Source organism: Impatiens glandulifera, unplaced genomic scaffold (genome assembly GCF_907164915.1).
Source record: "Impatiens glandulifera unplaced genomic scaffold, dImpGla2.1, whole genome shotgun sequence".
NCBI classification, from domain to species: Eukaryota; Viridiplantae; Streptophyta; class Magnoliopsida; order Ericales; family Balsaminaceae; genus Impatiens; species Impatiens glandulifera.
The window spans coordinates 12,057-27,007 of NW_025919412.1; the positions used below are offsets into that span (position 1 = coordinate 12,057).

Genomic DNA, 14,951 nt, shown 5'->3' on the forward strand with positions numbered 1-14,951 from the left:
AAGGTCCCACAGCCAGAGATGTACTTACGAGGTCCACTTCATAGAGGTCCCTTTTCGAAATTTGGAAAGCCCGACCTTCTCGACAGAACCTTTCATTGAATTTGTCTCGGTTAGTTATCCCACCTTCACGAAAAATCTGTTTACAGCAGTCTTTAGTCTCACAAGAATAACATAATTGATAAATAACAGTGCTAGTACAACTTACGGTGAGCACGGTTGTGTAGAAAATTTTCTTGTAACGACGTTCAACATTTTTCCTCGAAAGGTCGTGCAACATGTATGACCAAACGTCAATAATCATACTGTCTACCCAGGTTTGATCAGCCATTGTAAGCATGTCTCCGCGCGTCACGTGTAGACATAGGTTGTCCGCAATAAATAACATTTCACTACATGATAACAGAAAAACATGTTTCAGAATGGTGTACAAATTATATTTTTTATGAATAATTAAGTATGTCCAGGAAACATTACCTTGGATCAAGTCCTGTAGCAAATATGAAACCCACAAAAATCTTCTGAATGTTTGTCATTTTTTTTTACATCCCTAAACATTTTATTGAAATATGGGGTTTTCAAAGCTGGAGGCAATTCCAATGCTTGAAGCCAGTCTTTCATTTGCATGTGTGGACGAGAAGAGTCAGTTTGAAGTGGCGGTAGTAGACTGGAGATGCCTTCTTCCGGTTCATTCTTTACTATCGCCAAAGAAGAGTCAGTTTGAAGTGGCAGTGGTAGTCTGGAGATGCATTCTTCCGGTTCCTTTTTTACTATCGCCAAAGAAGGGGAGTTGTTGTTGGTTTCGGATTTGATGACATCTGTTAACCAATCCGTTTTCAAATTTCGGGGGACTTTTCTGCAGACACTTAAGGCCTTTGACGGTCCTACTTCCTCTTTTTTTTTGGATAATTTGGGTAGGAGGGGTTGGGGTTGGGGTTGTAGCAATGGGGTTGGCTATGGGTGTGGGTTGTGCAATTGGAGGGGTTGGGGTTGAGGTTGGAGCAATGGGGTTGGCTTTGGGTTTGGGGTGTGCAGTTGTAGGGGTTGGAGCAATGGGGTTGGCTATGGGTTTGGGGTGTGCAGTTGTAGGGGTTGGGGTTGGGGTTGTAGCAATGGGGTTGGCTATGGGTTTGGGATGTGCAGTTGGAGGGGTTGGGGTTGGGGTTGGAGGAATGGGGTTGGCTTTGGGTTTGGGTTGTGCAATTGGAGGGGTTGGGGTTGGGGTTGGAGGAATGGGGTTGGCTTTGGGTTGTGCAATAGGAGGGGTTGGGATTGGGGTTGGAGCAATGGGGTTGGCTTTGGGTTTGGGGTGTGCAGTTGTAGGGGTTGGGGTTGGGGTTGGAGGAATGGGGTTGGCTTTGGGTTTGGGTTGTGCAATTGGAGGGGTGTTGCATTTTGCTTGTGTGTTGGCTTTGCTGTTTTTTAAGGTGTTGGTAGGAAGGGTGCTGTTGTTGGCTAGGGCTGTTGTAGTGGTGTTGGCTTTGTTTTTTTTTTGGGTGTTTGGAGAAAGGCTGCTCTTGTTGGTTTGGTCTGTTGTAGTGGTGTTGGATGGGGTGTTGGTTTCGGTGGTGGGGGTGAATGTGTTCTTATTGGATGGGGCCGTTGGATTGGTGTTGGCAGGGTTGTTGGTAGGAAGGGTGTTGCCTTTCGCTTGGGTGGTGGCTTCTGTGTTGGGGTTAATGCCACTTCCTCTGGGCTGCTGCTTTTTTTTTTGTCCAGGCTCCGCTGTAAGCCTTCCCTCAGGATTGCATTGGAGTTTAGTACCGTGGCCAATGGCTCAAATGCAGACTGTACAAGTTCCATGGCGTTTATCTGGTGCATCTCATTCAGATATTTAGCCCCTTGTGCCAATTCTTCTGCAGCGGCCGCAACCTTACTCAAACATGATGCCAGGTTTTGTGTAATTGGAGCATGCTCAGTTGGATGGTCATCTCCAGATTGTGGTGGTGTTGGCTGCACATTTTGTTGAATCGGTGGTTGCTCATTCGGAATGACTATGCGAGCAACCACCCTACCATGTCCAAACCCCCCCTGTGCAGCCTCATACTGAACCCTTTCGTACATCTTCTTCTCGTCCTAGCATCCTAAAATAGGAAAACTCCTTGAGATCTGACTGTTTACCTTGAACTCAACCACACGGTGCAAGTAGCACAACTGATACATTAGCATGAACAAATATATGTTACGTTCAAACTCATCAAAAAATTATGAATGTACAACCTCAAGCAAATAGATTTCTACACTAACCAAAAGAAAGGTTAATGGTCCATGGAAATAGGATGTCTTCTTTGCTTTCCACTTATAAACACTGTCGACTAGCCCGTCTAACGTGAACTTGCACCAGTTGTAGTCTTTGATTTTAGATACATCCTGGAGTGATTTCAGTACTTTGAATCTGAAAATAAAAAAGTAGTGACTGAAGCCATTTAAAATGATATTGAAGTTCTAAATGAGATCACAGAATTAATGCTAGGTTCTTTGGGTTTACCTGCACTGTGGATTTTGGGATGTCCACAAAAAGCTGGATACAACAAACACCACGAAGTCCATCTTGAAGTTACTGTCTCCTTCTGTGTTCTGTAGAATTTTGTCAGGCATTTGGTAGGTTGAAGGACCTCCACTGTTCTCGAATCCTCATCTCCTTCTCCACGCCGTGAGATTGTCCTTGTACACCTTGTCGTCCGTGTGATTTCCTAAACACTCTGCCACTACTAATTCCCCTCTGGGTATGTTCAATACACATTGAACATCCTCTTCATCAATCTGCATCTCCTCTCCATTGTGTAGGACGATGCTCCTCCTTCTGGGATTGAATAGACTCACAATGCACCGTGAGAATTGAAGTGGGCATTTTGATATGCCAAGTGACAGAAGGGAACCAAATCCTATGTCCCTCACAGCCTGCTTCTGTTCTTCAGATAACCTGTTAATTAGGTGATGAAGTAACGATGGAGAGGTTCTTCTCTTGAAATCAACATCAGGGTCACGAGTTCTTCTTCTTTTCTTCTTAACCTGGTTCTCACTAAGTGCTTCATTCGCCGCGTTGGCCAGAATATCCAGTGGTGTCGTGGGCGTGCCTGATGCATCGGGTTTTCTTTTCCTTTGTTGAACACTACATTATCATTAGCAAATTGGATTACTTCCCTAATCCAAATATAGTCAAATTTGTACAATTGTAACATTAGCGTAATTACCTTAGTGTGTTCACTTCCGTCGTGGATTCAGTATATGGAACTATTTGCATATCGGAATCCTGATTCTGAGATGTTATAGTCACATTTAGATTCGAACGAACTAAACTAAGAAAACGAAATAGACACAAGCATGCAACCGTAAACACTTATTACCATTTTCGTTGGAGCGGAAGATACTAACCGGAAGAGAAATGGATTCGTAGTCGAAATGCCGGAGACGACAGCGCTAGGTCAGATGGTAGAATAACCTGGGTGTATGACGGCCGGATTCGGGCTTCAGATGTTTTACTTTGTAAAGTGCACTGTTAGTGTGAATGTATTTTCATGAGGCCGTATCGGTTTTCACAAACATGAATAAGGAGTTTCTCATGAACTTCGTATGAGTCTAAGCGATATTCGCTCTTGTAATGTGAAAAGTAATTCTGCATTATGAAAAGTAACATACTACAATAGTCGAGGATGTATTCGTGCAGAACTCCGCAATGTACGAATATATCTTTGCTTAGGACATGTCTTACTCGTTTCACATTATTTGAAAAAAAATTCCCACAATGTGAACAACTATTTGCTTCTCAATGCTGAAGAAGCAAACAAATCTTCGATCTGCCAATCTAACAGATCGTATCCAATCTAAAGGAATGACATTTGATTCGATGGTAGCGGTTGAATTGACTGGCCGTCGTCACAAAGCCTGAGACTTTGTGACAGTTGACTTAACAGGTGGAAAATTTTTTGGCGCTTCATTGTATTAATTTCATTTTTAATTGAGCTGTGAATTAAATTTAATTTATTTTTTTTCAAATATAAATAACAATATATATATTTTACTTTTACACTGATGTAATAAATATAATGTTTGTTATGTATGAATAATTTAATATTTCATATAATGTTAATTATATTAAATGTAATTTTTTGATTTATGACCGTAGTATTCAGCATTTATTTCTATAAATTTTTGGTTTCGATAATAAGTGTACCAAGATCAAACAGCACCTAAACTTTTTAATTAACAATATATAAATTATGAATGATGTTTCCTGTCTAAAAGACTGAAGACTGGTCCGATTCGATGTGTAATGATTACTTTAAGATATGATATACCGTACGAAAATATTTCAGTAATGAATTATAAATAAAAATTAAATGTGATTAACAGGATAGAAATTGAAAAATGGTTTGTAGCGAAGATTTATTCGCGGCGTGTATTTTCCTCCCACATTCATTCATAATTTTGGTCTTCACATACAAGCGTTGGTGTACTTACATCAGGTGTACAGGGTCTTCTCATGTAAGGGTTGTGTGTTTCACATGTACGTCAACTTAGAATTCATTCAAGCGAAGATTTATTCGCTTCATATTAGTTTCTCATAATTTGCAATTTTCACTGAACACGGATATATGTTCGCTTCTTTTCATCTATAATTAGATGAATTCATGTGTTTAAAAATTGAAAAAAAAATTAATGTTAATATGTTTACGAAGATTTATTCGCTGCATGTCATTTGCAAGTCTTTGATTAAATTGTTCAGACGCTATAATAGAATTATATGAATTTCTTTAATTCATGATATTTTAAATGTAAATTATATTCGATATGATTTTGCTCATATAGAAATAATAGTATATCTAATAAAAATTTATACTTATTTCTTAACATAATCTTATCTATATAGAAATAATATTTAATAAAATAAAATGGTAACATTACACTATTGTAACAATACTTTATCAATAATGAAATATTTAATATAATATAAATACTTTAATGAAATATTTAATATAATATAAATACTTTATTACTTTTTGTGATGTGATAACAATACTGCACACTGTTCCGATTTGACATGTGATGACGGGCTTAATACTTTTACTGAATCCATAGATATGAAATGATTTCTTTATAGGGTTTTATACAAAAACACACTTCTTTTTCAATGATGAAATATAATTTCTACATGATGTGACAAAACAAAGGACTGCCTACTGATCCGCCAAGTCATTTGAGCGAATATTTGTTCGCTTCATGTCAGTTATAATAATTTAATATAATATGAAATAAAGGGAAATTTAAAATACATTTAATTTTGGTCTACACATACACGGGTTAGTGTCTTTCCATGACAGACAAGCGGGCTTCTCATTGTTGTGCTTGGGGGGTGTACACGGGGGACAGGTCGAAAACAATTGTGGCGAAGATTTCTTCGCTTATGGAGTTAGTTTAGCTCAGATAACTTCGCTGTTCGAATTATTTTTTTATATGATACACGGAACTTCAAAATTCATGTTAATTTTGGTAAATTGTGGGATATTGAAATGTTTTCAGGCTTAATGTTTTCAATAAAATATATTTTCATTCTTATTTATATTGAACATAATTTCATTCATATAGCAATAATATTATATTGAATATAATTTTATAATTATTTATGAAAATATTTTTATTAATGTAGAAATAATTTATTATTTAATATAATGTGAATGACAATATTGAATTATTTCTTTTATTTAATATTATTAAGTGTTATTACTTTTTCGTGAATGAAATTACTTTTTAATGATGTGACCAAGTGACTGCAAACTGTTCCGATTTGATATTTCATCACGGGAAATTTACTTTTTCTGAATCAATAGATCTAAATATTTTATGAAGAAAACAGATTTTCTGTTTGCTATAAATGTAGGGATTACATGAACAATCTTCGTCGGCAGCATGAAATATTTCTTGAGCGTTGTTGTTGAGAGTGTGTGTTTTTTTCATATAGTTTGTTGGGATGTATCATTTGGGAGATTCTCTGTGATGGAAAACATGTACAATGAAGATCAACTGGTGGAAAACATCTTCAATTACCACGAATGCTTGATAACTCAAGTAGAAACTACCGATCAAATGAAGATCATTCGTGTACACTGCTGGTGGGAAGAGCCAGCTTTGGGAGATTTCCTGGGATGGAAAATATCTCAAGAGATAACTCAACAGGTGTATGACCCCCGTTATGCGTGAGAGAGCCGCTGTGGTTGCTTCAATGGAGATGCCTTGAAGCTGGAGATGCAGATGAATATTGTTAAAATGTACAAATGTTTATGAAACGTAGAAATGTTTATGAAACTTGTAATGAAAATTTGTACGTCGAATTATAATAATTATTTGTTATTTATATTTTCATGCACATGTCATTAAACATTTATAAAATAACGAATTTATTATAAATCATAAAGTATTATAATATTTACTCTTCTGGCTAATTATACGTTTCCCATAAGTGAATCATTGCCATAATTGTAATTTGACGTGACATGTAATGTAAAATGTTTTGGCGCTTCTTCAATCATTCAACCATTCCTTGGATTTAATATACAAGCGAATACATTTTCGTTCAATGTGGTCGACCTCAAATATGAATATCAAGCGAATAGTATTTCGTCTCGTAACAATGTTGTGTTTAATATAGAAAATTACAGGCGAATGATTATTCGTTTGCAAATTCATTAGAGTATGACATGAAAGTGAAACAAATACAATAATATATTAATATGTAACTTCAAAGATTGGATGCGACTTCATCTTCGTTTTCAATCACATGGTTAAAACTTAAAAGTAATACACTAACAAAGAGACGAAGAAATGTCCGTTCGATTTACTGATTAGATACAATGTAATGAAGCGAACAACCAATCGATGGATCAATGTAAGGGGTTTACATGAACACATCAGTTGTTTTACATTATACTTTGAATTGATCATTACATTTAAATTGCAATCAAAGAATCAAACATAACGACAATGATTCGATTTATATCACTCCAGAATAAAGTAACTACATAATGTAAAATATAACTTCAGACTATAATCAAACATAACTTCATAATATTGTTGAATACACAAAAACCTTCCATAATCCTTTACATAAGTACTACACAGATTAACAAACAAAATAGTTGTTCAAAAATACAAATGAAGCTCTAGTCTGATTCATGAGAGGATGACTCGTCAATCGGTCCTGTCAGCGACACGACCTCATGTTCGATGACGGGTGGAATGTATAGCTGAATGGCTTCGTTCACAGCATTGATCCATCGGTTGGGGATTAAAACCGTCAAAGAATTTTCAATTAATGATGCATACTCTAGGTAAAGATGGTGAGGAGTAAGCATGAAGTCCTCCGGAGGATTGAGTCCATTCGAAGGTAGGGGATTCCGTAGGCCAAATTGTCTGTATATGACAGTTGTGCAGTAGGAGGTAGTTCCCTCAAGGCCCAACAAAATGATGAATGGAGAACCCCTCATCTCGTACATCATTACAGTAAAGAGATACCATGGAACAATGAACCTAATTGGGTGAATATCCGAAATAAAATTCGGAGGCACTACTCCATTGACCCTTTGCACTTGTATATTGGAAAAGGAAGTGTAGGGAATTGAAGGACGGGGCAACCAATGCAACTTGTCTAACAACCAGAGGTAGAGAACCAAAGGTGATCCACAGCGAGAATAGTTGTTTTCCTCTGGAACAAATTCGTTAAGACCAAGTAATGTCTCAGCAAGTACCAGGCTAGCCAGGTTTGGGGCGTTTCCCATCAGTGCAGGAACTACCTGCAGGATCCTTTCCGAAGGCCGTCGTCCGGCAGCCGGACATAAAAAAAATGAGCCAGAACAACAAGCATGATCAGTTTGCTTTGTGTGTGGTTGATGGTCCTCTCAGCTTCCTGGACACGCCAAATGTGTTCGTCTATGTTTGTCATATTGAGAAATCCATGTTGGAGGGTAAACAAAAGAGCATAAAACATTGTACATCCATAGAAGCTGTCGCAAATGTGGACGGCCATATGAGGATCTTGATTGACAGGCAAAATCATGAGTGCAAGACTACCACATCTAAGGATTGAAGCAAAGTCCTCTATCGTCGGGCATATGTGCATTTCCCCAATAACAAAAGAACGAGAGTCCATATTCCATCTGCTTTGCATGTGGGCCATCAGTCCGTCGTTAACGTTTATTCGTAATAGAGGTAGAATCTCATCTACATGATAGACACTAAAAGGGACAGGGTCATCGTTGATCAGACTTAAGTATCGCTCCAGCTGTTGCTGCGATAAAACAAGCATGTCTGGGTCCATCTCTACATCCATCTTATGAGTTTTACACTAAATGATTGAAAGAAAAACACCGGTAGATAGAGATTTGGAAGGAAAGGGTCAAAACAGAGAGAGAGGTGAGAGTGAGAGTGGAGTGTGAGAGTGAGAGTGAGAGTGAGTGTGAGAGTGAGGGTATGAGAGTGATGATGTTGATACAGCAGTAGTTGAAGTAATAAATGAGTTTTCATTCTTGAATTGACATCAATACATAACTCGGGTAGGGGCATTACATAGTGCGAAGATATCTTCGTATTGTAATTTTTAGTTCATGTAGTTACGAAGATATATTCGTCTAGGAATTTGCAAACATATATTGAAGAAGATATCTTCGTCTTTCAATTTCAAAATATGGATTACACCAAAAAAGAACATAAGAAGATATCTTCGTTTAGGAATTTGAAAATTTATAGTTAAGAGGATATCTTCGTTTAGGAATTTGCAAACATATATTGAAGAAGATATCTTCGTCTCTTATTTTCAAAATATGGATTACACCAAAAACAAACATAAGAAGATATCTTCGTTTAGGAATTCGAAAATATATAGTTAGGAATAGGGGCACAAGATGGCATAAGAATATATCTTCGTTTGTGGTTTTAGAAATATGGGCACAAGAAGACATAAGAATATATCTTCGTTTATAAACTTCAAAACTAGAAGTTAAGAATATATCTTCGTTTAAGAATTTTAAAACATACACTTACAAAATTAACCTCGTTTGTGATTTTAAAAGTATGGGTACAAGAAAACATATCAAACATCAATACATTATAAGTTATAATTACATATCAAACATCCATACATTAAAAATATCTCAATTGACCTGTGTAATCATAAGAATTACGTACAAGTATAATTCTGTATAACACATACAAATCTCTAATATCTTGATCTAATTGCAGCCTTTAACTTAAACCTATTGACATTGTGCTCCGACATAAGAATTCTGTATAAATATTTTATTCTCAATGTACTCAAAGCTTCTTCGGCCTTCAAAAGAACAAGAGAAAGTATAAGAACATTTCAAATTGTTAAATGTCAGAGAATAACCTATGGTATAACACTTACATTATTATCGTTGATGTCAATAGACCAACCCTTCGTCACTCCTCTATATGTTTCCATATGTCTCATTAAATATACCCCACAGTCTTTCTTGTTGGTTTGGTCTTGCCAAGGCAGCTTTGGGGCCATGATCCTGTATTTCTTAACCTTTTCCGCCATTCTTTGTATTCCTTGCCTTTCCAAGAAAGTCGAAAAACCTTCTAGTTGTCTACTCAACTGTACATACTTGTCGAAAATTTTCATTCGAGGCAGACGACCGGAGTTGTCTAGTACAGTGATGTTGGAGTTTTTGATGTTCACACACACAAGAAAGAAATGTTGGTAAATGACGACATGTAGGAGTATCTGCAAAAATAACATAAACATTTAATATTTTATGGCATTCTCGTTACTTGGATTTGAGGGATATGTACATACCAGGTCAGCGAAGATGAGGTCTTCTTTTGTGACATGGTAGTTTCTCATGTCTTCTTCAAGGGCTTGGCAAAATAAGAGAATATCATGCTGCAGACTAACCTGCAAAATAAGGGTGGAGACTCAAAGCCATGGACATTGAAGGATACATAGAACAAAACAAGAGAAGCACTTACATGTGAAATTGATGAAAAACAAATTATTCGTGGTTCATGCCTTGGCAACCTACGGCATTTGGAGTGCACAATTATGGACCAAGCGTCCAACACTTCGCTTGCAATTTCTTCACCCATTTTCATTGTACGAAATAGCTGACGGGTGATATTACCCGGTGCACCTTCGTACAGAACGTCACTGCAAAATAGATTCAGTTAGAAGACCATAACTAACTAATTTCATATTTCAAATTTCTAAAAGCATGCTAAGTAACTTACGATGGAGGCAGGTCTTGATCAAACACAAAATCGGCGAATCTCTATTCCTTGTTGGTTATTTTGTGGTCCAACATATCCGCCACCTCTTTCATGTAAGGGGATCGAAGGTGCACAAGAATTTTCGAGATCTTCCTCTTAGGATATTCTCTAATGTTGATGCGTCCCCCCCATCATCTTCATCTTCATCTTCAGAAGATTCAACGGCCTTAGAAGCCTCAACCGGTTCCTTGCCTTCACCCTGATCATTTGGTGCAACAGACTGAGCTTGGGGTTCTGCAACATGTTCCTTCCCTTCACCCTGCTCATTTGGTTCAACATGCTGAGCTTTGGGTTCCTCAACCTGCTCCTTCCCTTCACCCTGATCATCGTCTTCAACAGTGGGTGTCTGCACTTTCTCTACCTCATCCGGTTCCTTCCCTTCACCATGATGATCAGTTGGTTCAACAATGGGTGAGTCATCTTTATTGGGCAGAACTGCATCCTCAGGTTCGTCTTGTTGAGCAGGGGGGACTGGGCTTCAATGTGCTCAAATGCAGCGTCTACATCTGCATGTTCAACAGGTAGTGATTGATATTCAATGTCCTGACCTACCTCCTCAATATCTTTAGGATGAACAGGGAGTGACTGAGCTTCATTGGGCAGAACGACATCATCGAGATCATTCAGTTCAACGCGTGCTGGTGGATTGTCTGCATTGTCCTCCACGATAGTCTCACATGTGTAATCAACCCGGGGACTATTGATTTTCAAGCCCGCACACTGTAAAGTATCCCCAAGTGCCTCCCTTGGAGGATCTTCCACACCTACAAGAACCTCACCATCGTTCACCAACTTCACGTGTTTCATGAACCCTTCAGACTCTCTGAGGTTCAGGAACCCGGCCTCAAAAAAGGGCTTCGGATCGATGTTGCGTTTCTCCAACTCTCCTGATAGGTAATTCAGTTGTTGGGCTGTATCTTTAAAAGTTTGCAGGATTTTGGATGTCAACATCTGTACATTATGAAAAACAGATTTCATTAATCTTGAAAAGAGGATAATAAAGAACAATGGGAGTCAATTTATTGTTTCCACATACCTCATTATCATCTTATTTTACTTCAACTGAGTCAACTGGATTCTCGGGTTGTTTAACTGCTAGGCGCGCCCTTGCCCTGCCCAGCCCAAAACCACCGGCACGAACTTCTAGGTTGGTGAACTCTAAAACGGTTACGTCATCCCAACAAAAGATTATTGGAAATTTTCTTTCATAGGGGATACGTTCGCCTTCCACAAAAACACCATCTAGGTAGCAAATCTGGAGTAAAGGAATGGGAAACATGTTAGAAAATATTACATATCTATAAATTATATATAAGAGAGGCAACAATACTTACCGATAAAAGGGTTATAGGTCCATCGAAATATGGATTTTTATCTTTACTTGCTTTTTCTTTCCAACTTCTTACACTGTCAAGCAATCGTTGTAGTGTAAAGTGGCACCAGTTCAGTTCCTTTATGTTATCAACATCCATTAAGGATTTGAGAATTTTGAACCTGAAATGAAAAAAATACATGTGTCAGTATTCACAAATACAATTAGATATATAATAGGTTTGAATACATGTTTACCTTGCTCGTGAATTTTGAACTGGACATAAAAAACTTGAGACAACAAAGACAACGAAGTCGATTTTGAAATCGTTGTCTGCACTTGTGTTACTTAATATCTTGGGGATCATAGAAAGTGTTTCGGGAGGTTTTGAGTCTTCCCCGGTCCATCTAGTCTTCCAATCCCTCAAGAAGTTAAAATAATCAGGGTCCTTAGTCTTGTCCCCCCCAACGGACTCGACTACGTTCATTGCCCCTCTAGGGAGGTTCATCACGAGCTGTACCAGATCTTCATCAATAAGGATCTCATCACCGTTGGCCAATACCAGAGAACTCTTATCCGGGTCAAAACATTGGATTACGTGTCTGGAAAAATGCGCCAGGCACTTGGAGACGCCCATTGTAAGAAGAGAACCAAACCCGATTTCCTTCACGGCTTCCCTCTGTTCTACGCTCAATTTAGGAATCAGTTGAGCGAGTCCATGAGGTGATGATCTTGTTAGAAATGTCAGTTTACGTTTCTTCATGGTTTTGGTTTTTTTGGGAGATGGTGGTAACTCTTCATCGAATGGGGTAGTACACGGAGAAATATTAGTGGTTTCTGGGGGGTTCTGGTAACTCTTCATCGACTGTTGTCGTGGAGGTAGGAATAACATTGGGTTTTTTTTAGGTGGAAAAGGTGGTGGTAAAATCTCATCAAAATGGGAAGTACCTGCAGCAACATCAGTAGCTTCGACAGCAACTGTGGAAACTGATTCAGCAGTCGATGACGACTTAGTATTCGTCTTCGGATTTCTCTTCCTCTTCCTTTCATATGTAAAGTTATTAAACCTCGAAGTCATTATTTTTGGTGGGATAGCATAAATCAGTATTCAACGAAATAAATTGAATAAACATGTGTAAAATTAGTATAAACACAATAAGATTAACATACCTCTCTGGTTTATTGCTGGGATTGACGTTGGATGCAGGAGTTGGGGCAGTTTCGTTTTCGTTTATGCTCCTACAGACTTCCAAGACGACCTCTTGGGAGTCGATGGTATCCACTTCCATGTTGTTGCCTTGGTTACCTGACATCTTTAGAAGAAATCCTTGTAGAATAAAAGAAATATCTAGGGTTTCGACGTTGATTGTTTGGATTATCGCCGGGAGATAGAGAGAGAAGAATATGAACAGTTGCTTATGAAAATGAAAATGATGGAGAGTGGGATTGTAGCGGGAAATTGAAATTATATCAACTAGTAATGGAAGCGAATAAATATTCGTTCGATATCATAACTTCTTAAAAAAATTCAAAAATAAAATTGAAAATAAAAACTGTTATTCGAAGCGAAGATTATTCGCGGGATGTAAATGCACGGGTAAGTGAATTTACATGACAGGCAAGTTGGCTTCTCATGGGAGGGGAGGGTGTTTTACATGAACGTCAGGCTAAAAATAATTGAAAAGAAGAAATCTTCGCTTTCAATCGTCTCCTCGAAAAAAAAATTATAAAAGTAGAGTGAACTAATTAAAGCGAATATTTGGTCGTTTCCTGCATGTCATTTTAAATTAATTGAATTAACATTTATTAATAAACGGAAATATAAAATTAATAAAAAAAAAATAGTGAAGTGATTGAAGCGAAGATTTGTTCGGTTGTTGCATGTCATCTTTAATTAATTGAATTAATATTTAATAAACGGAAATATAAAATCCATGTAATTTTGGTCTTTACATACATGGGTAAGTGTCTTTCCATGGTAGGCAGTCGGTCTTCTCATTGGTGGGTTGGGGGGTTTACATGATGTTTTTATTAAAATTAATTTAAGCGAATACATCTTCGCTCCTGAGGGTCTCCAGCCTAAAAAAATTAAATAAAAAAACAAAAAAAATAAGAATGAATTAATTGAAGCGAATATTTATTCGGCTGTTGCATGTGATTTTTAATAAATTGAATTAATATTTAAAGAATGAAAATATAAAAATAATGTCAATTTTGGTCTTTACATAGACGGGTAAGTGTAATTACATGACATACAAGCGGTCTTCTCATTGATGAGTTGGGGGGTTTACATGAGGTTTTTATTAAAATTAATTTAAGAGAATATATCTTCGCTCCTGAGCGTCTCCCGGCAAAAAAAATTAAATAAAAAAAATAAAAAATAAGAATGAATTAATTGAAGCGAATATTAGATCGCTGCATGTCATTTTTAATTCATTGAATTAATATTTAATAAACGGAAATATAAAATACATGTCAATTTGGTCTTTACATAGACGTGTAAGTGTATTTTCATGAAAGGCAAGCGGTCTTCTCATGGCTGGGTGTGGGGGGTTTATATGAGGGTCAGGGCAACGGGCGTGGAAATCTTCGCTCCCATCGCATCTCACCCTTCCTTCTAACACGGTGCCCTGAGCGAAGATATCTTATCTGGGTGCTATATGAATATTATATTATTTCCTGGCGTTAACAGGCGCTGCCGTTAACGGCGTCTTGTGTGAACCCGGGATGAAACCCGGATTCCGGATTTTCCCTCCCTTCGTCTCCTACCCAGATTGTTTTAGTATTAAAATAATAATGCTGCAATCTGATTGGTCCGCCACAGGGGAACACGGCAATCGGTAGCAGAAGATCTGAATTGCTTTCTTTTCTTTGATATAAGAGTTCTCTCTAGGACAGGTACTCTAAAAGTATTGTTTGGATTTGGATTTGAATTAGTTATATAATTTTATTTGATATCAAATTATGAAAAATTAAATTATTAATGAAAAGCTTAAGAGTATTAGTATTTAATAATAATTTTAATATTTTGGTTGATAACTTTATTTGATAAAAAAAATAATTTTGAGAATGATAAATTATTTAATAACCCTTATCAAACAAGCCCTTAAAGTCTTATATAAAATTAGGACCTTTGATTGAATGACTCATTCACTCACTCAAACCATCCTTCTTCTCTCTAACTAAGTAATTAAAATGTTGAGAAGATTTGTATTGGTTTTAGCTGTTCTTTCAGCCACAATGTTCTTGGCGGGGCGCTACACCACGGTCGGACACAGTGTTCTTACTATAAATAAGGTCGTAGAAACGCACCACCACCACGCCGAGGAGCCGTTGCCGCTCAGATATCGTGATCATATCA

At 37.4% G+C, this 14,951-nt stretch overlaps 1 protein-coding gene across 1 annotated transcript; it reads left to right on the top strand.

Moving 5' to 3' along the window:
• The first annotated feature begins 941 nt into the window (after positions 1-941).
• LOC124917893 (elastin-like) lies at positions 942-3,886 on the top strand. Its single transcript, XM_047458162.1, has 4 exons — positions 942-1,125; positions 1,258-1,480; positions 1,537-1,672; positions 3,776-3,886. Exons 1-4 carry the CDS (start codon positions 942-944, stop codon positions 3,884-3,886), a joined length of 654 nt encoding a protein of 217 aa, XP_047314118.1.
• Positions 3,887-14,951: the final 11,065 nt, after the last annotated feature.

Bases quoted from the DNA above. Each gene is read 5' to 3' on its own strand.
- LOC124917893 (XM_047458162.1), top strand. From the start codon at position 942: ATGGGGTTGGCTATGGGTGTGGGTTGTGCAATTGGAGGGGTTGGGGTT. The intron at 1,126-1,257 runs GTTTGGGATGTG...GTTGTGCAATAG, and splicing joins AGCAATGGGGTTGGCTATGG to GAGGGGTTGGGATTGGGGTT. The intron at 1,673-3,775 runs GTTAATGCCACT...TCAATGCTGAAG, and splicing joins GTGGTGGCTTCTGTGTTGGG to AAGCAAACAAATCTTCGATC.